The sequence below is a fragment of the Panthera pardus genome, unplaced genomic scaffold (genome assembly GCF_024362965.1).
Source record: "Panthera pardus isolate Hobbes unplaced genomic scaffold, ASM2436296v1 HiC_scaffold_1, whole genome shotgun sequence".
NCBI classification, from domain to species: domain Eukaryota; kingdom Metazoa; phylum Chordata; class Mammalia; order Carnivora; family Felidae; genus Panthera; species Panthera pardus.
Window position 1 is genome coordinate 73995399 of NW_026526654.1, and position 13440 is coordinate 74008838.

A 13440-nucleotide genomic window follows, 5' to 3' on the forward strand; every position below is an offset into this window, starting at 1 on the left:
CTCTCCTTGTTTATACTAACAGGAGAGTGAACACTTACCACCATCTTCAACTGTAAAATGGAACATATCACTTGTGGCATTGGCCCCATCTTTTAAAACGTAGCATATTTTCATGTCTTCGATGTCAGCTAGAAAATAACCAAAGAACAAGATGATTCATTACTAGGGCAAGATTGGTGACTCATTACTCATGGTAAATCCTACTGGCTATTACTTTTCTGTAACCATATTTAGATTTCCTTCTCCTAAGGGAAGCAGTGCTATCTTATTTCTCCTATCTCTAAGCCCCTTGATTTCAGCTGTCCCATGGAAATCTGATCCCTTATCCAGATAGAGTTCAAGAGTTAGGTTATAATAATAGCAAGGTGTTGCCCCACCCAATGGTATTTGCATGTTCATGCACCAAAGAAGTGACTCTCTAAATACGGAATGTCAGACTTCATGACAGGTGGAAAGGAAGATATTTTGAGGCACGGCAGATTTCCTGGCACTCCTGAAATCACACTCTTTCCCTCCCTGTAGTGCTGGCCCTACGAGGAAAGAACTTCCCTGCCCCCCTCTGGCTAACCTTTCTTACCTCTGGCGGTATACAACATGCTGTTTTTAAGTTCCCCAGAGCTTGAAAGAAAAAGAATCAAGGCCGTTTTAAATCTCCAAGATTGAAATAAGTGTCATGACCCCAGAGAGAAATGAGAGAACAGAAAGCATCTAATGAGAGCTGAAACTTTTATTCAGAGTGAAAAGTTATTCTGCCTCAGGAATGCTCTGTAGGTTGCTTCCTGTCCCAGCTTTCAAATTCACTGGCATACTTTGTTTTCCGTATTGACTAAGGTACAATTTCAAAAATTGATTTCCCCATTTTACGAGTTACTCTCCTTCATGATGCCACACAGACAACATAATGAACCAAATATCGTCCTGTTCTGTGATGCTTGCAACACTATTGTTATTTGATCTGGGCCGGGCAGTAAGTAGTTATTGCCAAAGCTACATAAAATCAAGATCGCAGCTAAAAGTGGCTTCAACAATGAATGGTATGTAATATTTATTTGTCTCGTGTGCGCTCTGCAGGTTTTCCATCTTCGGAGAGGTCTACTGAGTTCGTGCTATGAAGTCCACAAGCATTGTATATGAGAAAATTGCTTTATGAAAGAATAAACTCGAGTGATGCCAGGTGTTGGGATCAACAAATCACTCCATGAATTTTTAGGACTCCACTTGACAGACGTGAAAAGGACACTCCCCTTTGGCTCATACAGATTTGAAAGGTGACTCACTTACAATCAGGCATCTGAGGAGGGGAAAATCTGATTTAATAGTTAATGGTAACTTCTTATAAAAGAGGTACTAGAAGGTGAAGCAAATTCAAGTTGTTTTATTCTCCCTTAGCGTTTCATTTTGAACTCTGCTGTAACTTTCCCAATTTCTGCCTAGTGTCATTTGTATCTTCCTGCGTGGCTATCTTTCCTAGAAGACTGAAAACTTGTGGGATTGTTGTTGTTGTTGTTGTTTTCATCTTAACTTCCCACAGTCCTTTGCTCAGAGTCTAATATTCAGCAATGGCTCACATGTTTCTTAATTTAAAATCTGAGAGCCCAAGGGTACCTGGGTGCTTCAGTAAGTCAAGCACCCCACTCTTGGTTTCAGCTCAGGTCATGATCTCATGGTTTGTGGGCTCGAGCCCCACCTCAGGCTCTGTGCTGACAGTGCTGAGCCTGCTTGGGATTTTCTCTCTCTTCCTCTCTCTCTCTCTGCCCCTCCCCTGCTCATGATCTCTCTTTCTTTCTCAAAATAATCATTAAATAAACATAAATAAATCAAACGAAAGAGCCCAGAGGTCTGGTGGACCACGCTTGGACCTCTACCTACGCATGTGTGATGTTTCTACAGAGGTAAGGAGTGAAGCCCCCACAGGCTCTTTCCTTGTCTACTCCCACAACTCTGAACCCTTTCAACCTTTAATTCATCAGGAAGAAATAAGGTGAACTCTACTCTGACCACACATCCTTAGCATTAGAACAAAGTCCTCTGGTCATGTGGGGAAGACCTTTTTCCAAACTTCCCCATTCCTTCTTTAATTTTATAAGAAAATCTAAAGGCTCTACTAGGAGAAAAGGAAAAACTCATTAGTATATCCACGCTTTGTATTGATGTTTTCTTGCAAAAATACAGTATTTATGAAACAGTTGCACTGAAATAAATCACCACTTCAAAAGTGATTTTTTAAAACCTTTTTTTTCCTTAAGTAAAGTGAACATGAATGCAATTACATAACACAAAGGTGTCAAATTTTCCCTCCAAGCTAGGGCATGCGATATTGATTAGTTGGAACAAACCAAAATTCTTTTCATTTTCGTTATAACTCAGTTAATAATTCATAGCTCAAAAAAGGGACTTTAAAAAAATCTCAAATAAGTAAAGACTTTGATCATAGTGCTGTTATTCTATAAGAACCTCTAAAACTATCACAAACATCATAAATATATAAATAGTCGCTTCTTAAGGCACAGTGGTATTAGCTAGATCAAAACCTAGTTGCCAAAATGTTACCTTCTTTCAGTAAACATCTAACAATGAACTGGATTTTCTTCTAACCACTACTCATGCATCAGATGTATTTCAGTTTATCTACACAAGCATTCCACGTTTTGTGTTTTCGTTTTGATTCTAAGTTCATTGACTTGCCTGCCAACCATACCCTGGCTCGAACTCTTTGGGGGAAATTTCTGAAAGTGATCTACAACTTCTCTCCCACGAGATATCACTGTGTACTACTCATAGAGAAAAAACTCCAGGTCCTTGACACAAGTGATTTAAACCTGGGATAGAGCGAGCAGGGACACCCTGGCAAATTGAAATAATTAATTTCTCTAATTGGTCTAATTCTGCCTTGTTAACTCTTCCTAAGAATAAAAGTGAATAAACTTTAGCAACAAATGGATTTTCATCTCCTAAGGACCATTTCGTGAATCGGTTTGGGAATAACCTTCTTTACCCACCTTTGCTCACTTGACTCAACCCAGTGCATTGAAAATCCATCAAAATATAGTTAAGCATCCCACTCTTGATTTCAGCTCAGGTCATGATCTCGTGGTTCGTGGGTTCGAGCCCCACGTCGGGCTCTGCACTGACACTCTCTCTTTCTCTCTCTCTCTCTCTCTCTCTGCCCCTCCCCTGCTTGTGCTTTTTCTCTCCTTCTCTCTCAAAATAAATAAACATTAAAAAATATATAGTTTAGCTTATCCTTTCATGACTACAGAAAACAAAAACAAATACAAAGTTTGTGTTGTCCTCACTCCAGATACTGCTTTTATTTGTCTCCTAAGAGAGCAGCCACCGTAACTCTATGATGGGAGCCTTTCCACTTTTATTCACCCATCTAGTCTCTAGAAATAACCGCCATGAACCAAACCGCAGTCTCAAGTTGTTCAAATGAGTGCTCTGTGATTAACTACCAATAGTTTCTCTAGTCAGTATTTGGGTTCTTCTTGGAATGTGATCGTTTCTCTTAGCAAAGGTAATCTTGAGAGAGTATCTTCACTTTTTATAATAAACTGATTATATTTACAAATGACCATAAAGAGTAATCATGGTGAGTTCATCTCTAAGGAATAATCAGGGTGAGTCCACATCAGTGAGAGATAGGGCAAGAGCCTATAAAGAAATCACATAATTTAGGGTTTGATATTTAAGAAATAATATTCCAATATCTTTTGATCTGTTGGACTTGTTCCATAGAATTTAAACCACATCGTCTGCCTGTCGTCACACAAAAATTCCTTTTTAAAAAATCTTTAAAATCAGATTAGTTTTTCAGGTCAGAGGAGTGATTGGAAGTAACATTTTCTATCCTGTAATATATTCCTTTTACCCTCTTCACTTTCCATGAAAAGAAACCAGTCTAAGATTGCATGGCATCTCTGTCCTCAGAAAGCCTTCACACAAAAGTTTCCTGCCGGTCTGGCATGACACTGGGCACTCTGAGGTTTTCCTGTCCCTGCAGGCCCTAGAATATATTCAGGCTTGCAGCCAAGAATCAGGAGGTTGGAGTGCAGGGCCATTTGCCAGAATCTAAAACAGAGGAGCAGTTCACTTTAACACTAACTACACTTCGCGACATCCGTTTATTAAAGCATCTGTTGTCTCAGGGCACAACACTATTGCGGGAAAAGAACACCCCCCCTGGGATGCCCTGAGGATAAACCTCATCTCTACTCACAGAGCCCACAGAGGGTAGATCTCGTTTCCATCCTGACACGGTGAGATTTCCATGAAAGCAACCCAAAGCCCTTTGTAGTGAAGGTCGCACGTTCTAGAGAACAGAGCCCTAAGTCCCAAGCCAGCAGACTGAACGGGCTTCTCCCGTCAGTCACTGAGTAACTGCACAGGGCACCTGCCCTTCCTGTCGTGCATTGTGTCCATACACAAAGAGGATTTAGGTTAGAAAAACGCTTTAGCCTCAAGAATGTAGATGCTTGAGGCAACGGGTGTTCGTTACTGTGGTTGAAAGGGGACGCAGAGAAGATCTGAAATAAGGAAATAACTTCCTCCTTCTATTCTCCTATTAATCTGGTTAACATATCTTCAGGTTCGTAACAAAGTGAACGTATATTCCAGTGATGGACATGTTGTCTTACACATCATGAAGCGTGCTTTCTTTTTGGGCCTGTATCACGTGACACACTTTGTACACAGAACTGTTAGAACTCTAGACAGGTGCTCGCTTACCTCTTAGGTCTCTGGTGTTTGCCTAAGGCATAAAATAGAAGAATTAGAAACCTACAAAGTAAATATAAATACATCTCTTTATTCCAGTTCCAAAGTTCCCAAGAACTATGACAGGATTAGAACAATGCTCTCAAGAAAATTAATCAAAGTAATAAATTTGAAGGCTCTATGTGAATGGTAGGTGAAAACAGTAGTCCGGATACAAAGACTTGAGAAAGCTCATCTCTCTCGAAGGTGCCAAAATGCTGCACGAACTACCTGTTTGTACCACAGTATAAACCACAGTCTGCTCAGAGGGCAGGTGTGGCAAACAAAACAGAACGGAAGAGCCTTCTTCTGCTTAAACTCACCGAGGTCTGGCCCCTGGTTTGGCAGCATACCTTGCTGCTGTCGAAATACATTGATATTCACTCAATGCAATGTCGAAACACATTGATATTCACTAATGCAAGTCGCTGCGGGGGGACATATGGCAAGAAGGGATATTCTTTCCCCAGGAAAGTGAGTCCCTGTACTCTCCCCGTCTCTTTATTTCCCTTTCCTTTTCTTCCCTTGGACTCAAATTCGGTCCCCTACTTATAACGTTTTTGGTGACCGCCATATCCTCAGAAAATAAGACCCGCACTTTCCGTTGGGTATAAGGAAAGAAAAGTGTACCGTACCTTGTGTAAACTGAGAGACACTGTGGTTGCCTCTGTCCAGGTTGAGGAGATACCCATGTTGAGGGGCCTCCGTCACAATAAACCTGAGAGAAAAACGTAAGCTGTCTCTGTCCTCCACTTTCAATATTTTGCTTGTGATCATGAATCCCAAGTGGCCAGTAGCCAGAGTGCGAAGTGTAGAGGCCCCTTTGTTCACTGCAATTTGGGGGACGCTATCGTCAACAGGTAAGACTTGGATTTTCATCACTTGGGGTCTCCTTGTTTCAAATATTGTATCGGGGAAAACATAGAACTCTGTATGGGAACCATCAGTCACTGTGAAGGAGAAGCTGTCTTCGTTTGACTCGGTGCCATCATGTCTGTAGCTGATTAAGTTTTCGTTCAGGTCTTGCTTGGTAAAAACCATGGCAGGTCTGGTATTGTTGAATAGGAGTTGACCATGAACAGGCACCTGCGTGACAGTGAACTTCAGGAGTTTGTCTGGAGTATCTTGGTCTTCGACAGTGAGCTCAAAGGGAGTGATCAGCTTGTTCTCACCCTCACTGACAACCAGGTTATGGATGGTGACCACTGGCTTTTTGTTGTCCACATCGCTAATGGAGATACGGAATGTCCGGAAGACCGGGTTATGTCCATCGGTGACCTGAAACTCAAAACTGTCCATCTTGACCTCGTCGTCAGCTGTGTGGATGTAGTAGATTTTGTTGCCAGCCAGTTGGAGCTGAGAGAACGATGTGATGGATGCTCCAGGTTGATCTGTGCACTCTAAGTGACCTCTCATGGGAGCCCTGGTGATGGTAAAAACTAAGTTTTCATCAGGACTGTTCAAGTCACTAGTACTTAATAAGTCTGTTGTGAGGGTGACCTTACCACCTTCTTTCAAGGATACTCCCTTGCTTATCACATCCGGGAAGACAATGTCAACGCTCCCAACAGAAACATAAAAGTAGCGATCTATAAGCGCATTTATTCCATCAGTCACATCAAATTTAATTAGGTCCCGAATGCCCTCTTGTCCAAAATGGACGTACTGAATTAAGTTTCTGTCCACTTCATCCTGGGTAAAATTCATGCCCACTGTGATATTTTCAAAGGCACCTGCAGGTTTTCGTCTCTGTAATAAGCCATGTCCCGGCCCATAACGAATAACATAAACCAAAGATTTGTCTTCAGAATCTAAATCAGTTGCCATCAATATTTTGTTGTTGATGATTTTGGTTTCCCCAATTTCTACTTCTAGACCATTATTGATGGTCATTCTGGGGGTCTCATCATCAACTGGGATAACCATAATGAGGACCATCCTTTCCACCGAGTGCTTACCGTCCGTTAGCTTAATCACAAAACTGTCCTCCTGGGTCTCAGAATCATCATGCTCGTAAATAATGCTTGAACTCTCTATGATCTGGTCCAAGGTGAAGCTTTCAACCAACACTGTGCCATTTATCAGCTGATTCATGATGTGACCACGAGTGGGAAATTGGGTAACGGTGAACGTTAGATCATCCGGGGGAATGTCAGCATCAGCAGCATTGAGGATGGGTGTATCGATCACCAGACTCATGCCTTCCATCACCATAAATTCTCTCATAAATATTTCTGGCTGTTCGTCATTGGTGGGAATGATTATAATGGGAAAAAAATGTCTCTCTGAAAAGTTAATGCCATCAGAGCAACGAAATATAAACCGGTCTTCCACAGGTTCTACCCCTTTGTGGACACTCTGGACATAGTTAATGTGACTCTGCCTGAGGTCTTTCAGGGTGAAGGCACTTATGGCAATTCCTGCTCTTGATTTCTCAGAGCCTGGTGCTGGAGAAATGTTTTCAACATAACCGGAGGTAGGCTGAACAACTATAGTGCACAAGATGTCATCATTGAGGGAATCAGTATCTTCAGCACTTATATGTGTTGAGGTTATAACACTTTTGTCACCTTCCATGACTATAAACCGTTCACCTACAGAAATTTCTGGAGCTTGGCTATCGACAGGGAGGATGGTCACCCACACCGTAACCCCTTGGATAGTACTGCCACCTATTACCCATTCTTGAGACATATCTGACAGACTCAGGTTAAAAGAGTCCCCTTTGGGCAACAGGCCTATCTCACCGCTTGTGTGGGCATAGACGACAGAGCCCTCTAAGATGTCCCTTTGGGTAAACTGCTCCGCCGGAACTCCGTTGACCAGGATTTCTCCATACAAGGGTGGGTCTTCCAGGAGGAAAGTCAACATCAAATCATCAGTGTCCCCATCAGTCCCCTTGATAACACTGGCAGTGAGTTCAGCAGCTCCATTTTCTAAAACGTCTAGATATGACCCCAGAGTACCAGCAGGAAGGCTCAGCATGGGCACCTCATCACCCGCGGGCCGGACATTCACTCTGAGAGTGATGGGCACCACGTGGTGTCTGTCGCTGACCTCCAAGGAGCAGCTGTCAGTCAGGGACCCGTCCCCATTGTGGACATAGGAAACCCGACCCTGTTTTATATCTTCCAAGCGGAAGACCTCCCCCACATGCAGCATCTGTCCAGACACTCTCATGTGGCCATGTTCGGGTGCCCGTGTGAGAGTGAAAGAGATGTGGGCTACGTCGGTGTCTACATCATTCACACGTAACTCAGTCTCACTCAGGACGTGGTGGCCCTTCACCTGAACGGTGAAACCGGTGTTGAGGATCTCAGGCGGCTGGTTGTCCACGGGCTGCAAGTAAAGGGTGAAGGTGCCTGGAGCCACATTCCCGGCTTGGTCCTCCACCTGGAATTGAAACTGGGCCACTCGGGCAGCCACTCCCAGTTCTCGATCCGGAGGTCTGTAGGCGATTTTATGGTGGTTGATCTGGGCTTGGGTAAAATGGGCCACCACGACTGAGGGGTTGTCGGTCAGGACCAAGGTGCCCAGGGGGGCTGGTGAGCGGTTTTCATCTGTGTCCGTGGGGGGCTGGGTCACGGTGTAGCGCAGCTCTCGGTCATCTGTGTCCAGGTCAGTGTAGCGCAGCCACTTTTTCCTCAGCGGCGTGAGCTGGGATTCTTGCACCACCATCCGAAGGGGACAGCCGCTGCCCAGCTCCGGAGGGAGGCGATCCACAGGATGGATGCGAATCGCAAACCTGTGTGGTCCAGACTGATTAGGGGGGTCATGGTTATCCTGGACTCGGAACGTGAACTGGTCCATCACTGGCCCAGGACTATGGGGCCCGGAGTGCCTGTAGAACAGCCTCCCCTCCGTTATGTCCCGCTGCCTCCACTCCGTCACCGTTTGCTCATAGAACGCTCCCTGTTTCCTCCAAGGGCCCCTGCTCAGCTCCTCTTCCTCGCGGGGAGGATGGGTTTGGCGGAGAAGCAGATGCCCTATGGTCGAGGAAGGCGACTCCAGCACAAAAAGCAGCAGAGGGTCATCTGAGTCGATGTCCGTTGCACTCAGGGCCAGGGGAAGGATGGGCGCCGTTTCACCCTCCGCCAGCGTCAGCCCCGTGTTAGCATTGAGGACTGGCGGCTGGTCATCCACAGGCACCAAGGTGATGGGGAACAAGAACTGCACCTGGTGCCTGCGTCCTCCGTCCACCATTCGAAGTACAAGGTTGTCACTCAGTGAGCCATCTCTGTCATCGTGATGGTAGACCACCTGGCCGGCTGCCAGCTCGGCCACCGTGAAGGTCTTAGGGGCAGAGTTGCCATCGGTGGCGCCCAGAAGGACAAGGTGACCGTGGCGGAGCCCAGCCACCACCTCTAGCTGCACTGCCTCTAGGTCATCCTCATCGCTGACGACCAAGTTCTGCGGTCCACTGCCTGCAGGGCCCGTCAGGGGCCGAGACTGGCCCTCGTAGAGAATGAGACCGGTGTTCCGGGTGACCACGGGAGCCAGTGTGTTCATGGGCTTCACCACTACCATGAAGGCAAAAGGGTCTGAGGCTGCTCCTTCCGGGTCCACTGCTTCCAACTCCAGTTCAAAGAGACGCTCCTGGTCAGAGTCCTCAGAGGGGGGCTGGTAGGCAATCTTCAGGAGCCGCAGATCCCTCTGAGTAAAGGAGGAGAGGGGCAGGCTGCGGTCATCAGTACTCACTAGGTAGCCCTGGCCAGGCTGGAAGGGAGAGGTGAGGTTGAAGATCAGCAGGTCAGGGGGCGACTCGGCATCCTCGGCTGCCAGCATGTCTGGGGTCAGAGCCGTCAGTACAAACTGGTCCACCTCCATCATCATCATGGCCACGAAACTGGGCCTGGGTGCGGTGTTCTCCGCCCCTCCTCGGATTCTCACCAGCACCTGGAAGTGCTCGCGTTTCAAAGGGGGTCTGCCCACAGGCGAACCCCGAGAGCGCAGCTCCACCACCATGGGCACCCAGTCCCTGTTCGGTGACCGACTGGGGGCTGTGTGACGGTAGCGCACCCCCAGCTCCTGGAAAGCTTTGCAGTCCATCAGGAGAGGCTCCGGGGCGCCCCCCTCGCTGGCTGGACCCGGGACCTGTGGGTAGTGGAGGAGCTCCCCATAGCGAGGCAGCGCGCTCAAGCCGGACAGGATGCCCACGCGACACTCCTCGGTCTCCGGCTGGTAGGCGAACTCCAGGCTCCGCGCGTCCAGGGCGTTGCTGGTCCCCAGCAGCTCCTCCACGACTAGGGGCAGGTTCCGAGTCACCACCTCCAGCTGGGTGAAGACCACCTCCACCTCCAGCACCAAAGGTAGCACTGCGGCCCCTCCCGGCGCGTCGTAGCGCAACTGCAGCCGAATGCGATCCCGCGACGGGCTGCGCGCGCCCAGGTGCGAGTAGCGCACCTCTCCCGGGCCGAAGTCGCACGGGAAGCGCTTGGGACTCAAGCGTCCAGGCCGCTGGGCCAGCGCGTCGTTGTCTAGCACGGTCACCGCGCAGCGGTCCCCCGGCTGCACCTGCAGCACCAGGTCCTGCAGCGGATCCAGCCAGACCTCGCGGCCGAAGGGCACCCGGAGCCCACGGTTTGCCAGCACGATGGCCTCCTCGGCGGGGACCCCTGCAGCCCCCGCGAGATCCGGGGACAGCAACGCCGGGCCAGGGGCAGCGGGCTGTGCCAGGACGCAGCTTACCAGTGACAGGAGAAGCAGCAGCAGCAGCAACACCAGGCGGGGCGGCAGCGTTGGGATCTGCTGAAAACTGGTGGGGCTGGCCACCCCGCCGGCGTGGGAGGCGATCCCGGGGGTGCTGGCCGCGTGCATGGTGCAGATATTAGGGCGCGGACAGGTCAGCCTGAGAGAGCACAGTCAGTCCCCGGGCAGGGAGCAAGAGACCTCTCCGCAAAGTGCCAGGAACTCCGCACTGGGTAGCCGCCTCTGGGCCGGGATGGAAAGTTGCGCGGCGCGGGCCGGGCTGGCGCAGCAGAGGCGGCTGAACCTTCCCGAACGTCCGGCTCCGCCGCCCGCGGCTCACGCGCTGGGAGAACCGAGTCCCCCGCCCAACTCCTGCTTCCCAGGTCCCGGGACCCAGAGCTTTGAGGGAAATCCCTCCCCCAGCACCCCCTGACTCCAGTCCTCCCAGGAGGCCAATCGTCGGTCCCGGGAGGAGGCCCCGAGTTGAGGGTTGGGTAGTGGTATCTGCCAATCAGCTCCTAGGGGCGGAGGCGGGGAAACCGCGCGGTGGGGAGGAGGTGCAGGGTGCTACAAAGTTGTCTTGGAAGCGAGGGGCTAGCGGCCTGACGCTGCCCAGCTTTGCTCGCGCTCCGCTCGGGCTAGGGGTTCCGGCAGAGGAGCCGAGGCACGCGTCTGGGCTCGAATCAGTCCTTCAGCTGCCTGGGACCCAGGATTACCCACTGTCGCCCGCACCCCCTCCAATTCGATGCAGCCTCGCGCGGAGGAGTGTGCGGTTATTGCTCACAGACGTTTGCAAACCCGAGAGGAAAGTTATTGGCAATGTTGCGTGTGTTTGAATCGAAACCCAAGAGCAGTTGGATGGAAACTCTGGGGCATTTTTGCAAGAGAAGGATAGCTGGAATTAAAAGCCAAGGCTACAGCAGGTTGCTCACCGCCCCCGCCCCCAACACACACACACACACACACACACACACACACACACACACACACACACGCCCCACCCCCGCCTGCTGCTGTCTCCTCGTAAATTACAAGGGGGCACAGTCCTTGGATTGGCGAGCTTTAAACAAGTCCCTCCTTTGCAACCAAAGTTCTGAGTAAAAGGGGAATAAGGGGTGGGTGGGGGGGACGTTTGGAATGCGTGAGAAATGCAGTCCGATCGGAATCGCGAGACTAGCACCAAAAAATAGATTGTAGGGAATGTAGCCCCCAGGCTCTCCCAAAGCCGCCGCTGTTCAGGTAGTTGTCGTTAGAAACGTTCCTGTTCTCTTCGCAGTAATTAGACCAAGTGCAAACTAAACCTACTTGTCAGCGTCACATTTCTTTGCATGCCAAGAGAATTGATAAATATCCGGAGGGCGTAACGAAAATAGGTTAGCTCCCATTTCAGTCGGCTGGTTGTTAAGTCAGATCTTGAGCTCTTCCTGCCCCCTTGTGTTTGTCCGGTTTCAGGAGCGTGTGGATTCCCCTTCTAAAGAGTTTCTAACAGCACCCCTCCTCTCCAGCGTCTTGGGGGGGGGGGGGGGAGAGGAAGATGGAAAAAACTCTTGTAGTTAATAAACCAACCATTTCCCGATTCGTTTCTTGAGCAGTCTTGCTTACTTATCCTGATCAATATGTTTTATTTTAGATAATATTCTTTCCTGCTCAGTAACACAAGTCGGATTCTTAGTTGGAATATAGAATTGGAACTATGGTCATCCTGCCCTTTCCAGTTTAAAGGTAGTTTAGATTTGGGGAAGAAAAGAGTGCAAGAAACTGTCGTGACATTTTAAATTTCAGCCTAGATTGAAGATATAAAATGCGTATGTGGGTACATTTCGGTAAGAAGTATTTGTCTTATTAACTCTTCTGGGTCTTTAGCCTGAGTTTCTCCAGTCCCGAATTTTGATCTCTGCCTGGCACACTCATAGCTATTTTCCAGACCACAGCACTCAGCCTCTCTACAGAGTATAGCTGGGGAAGTGTCGGATTCTGTTCCAGAAAGGCCACTGGGCAGTGTCTGTCCCTGGGAGTTAGAGATGGAAAGTTCTGAAATTTTTCAAAAAGAAGCAAGGGAGAGAGAGAGAGAGAGAGAGAGAGATTAATTTAAAGGAGCCACTCATACAAGCAAACAAACAACATTTAGTTAATTCAACATTAATTGAACTTATTCCTTTTTCTTAATGCTTTGCACTTTGGGGCAGCTTTTAGCTCCCACTTATAACTGATGAATACTTTTCACAATTTAGTATAAAATGAGCATCCACAAACATAGAAGGGATAGGGCCGAAATTTTAAACCTATGAGAAAACCCCCATCCAAATCCATCAGTTTCCAATTCGCTTTGGCATTATTATTTCATAACTTCTTATAAAATTATTCGTCATTGCAAACAGAGTTCAAACTGCAGTGACAGAGGGACGTTTTATTATGTCCTGTTCACAAATGAAACACAGGGGAAGATGCCAAATGAAATAGAACATCAGTGTCAGAATATGGTTCTTTATAGATTATATTCCAAAGGTTGGTTCCATACTTTGAAAAATTTCAGCTGGAGGAAGAGATTATTCAGGCATTGTGACTCTGGGTGTGTTCTCACCAGAATCAGATCAACACCCTGACCCTTGATGCTTCCCAGTGGCTCCAGGGTTTTCCTTTCTTCCTTTTAAAGTCCAACTCTGTTTGACTTCCAAGCAATGATAAGATCAGCATTTGAAGTATGGTAGTATGCCTGAAGGGCAGAGTTCAATATGTTGTTTCATGGTAAAAAGAATAGAGGTCCACATTTATTTTTAAGTAGCCTAAGGAAATCAATAAACTATAATCTTTTTTTGACTTTTTAATTTAGCCTGCCTTGATTGAAGTGATGGAATGATTCTTAGGAATTACTTTTTTTGGAGGAGGGGTAAATGCCTTATTTGTTGACTTTTTTAAATCACATAGAAGGTACTGTTAGTTGCTTAAGTATATTTTTCAGTGATGATTATTGAGAAAAATGAAATATTAAATTCTCAT

At 47.6% G+C, this 13440-nt stretch overlaps 1 protein-coding gene across 1 annotated transcript in view; it reads right to left on the bottom strand.

Moving 5' to 3' along the window:
- Positions 1 to 10836, bottom strand: part of FREM2 (FRAS1 related extracellular matrix 2) — a 169734-nt gene extending 158898 nt beyond the window's left edge. Inside the window, exons 1-2 of the mRNA XM_019447696.2 lie at positions 5391 to 10836; positions 39 to 128 (exon numbers count right to left, since the gene is read on the bottom strand). Coding sequence (XP_019303241.2) covers positions 39 to 128; positions 5391 to 10572 — 5272 coding nt within the window. The 5' untranslated portion in view covers positions 10573 to 10836. The remainder of the gene's footprint in view (positions 1 to 38; positions 129 to 5390) is intronic.
- Positions 10837 to 13440: the final 2604 nt, after the last annotated feature.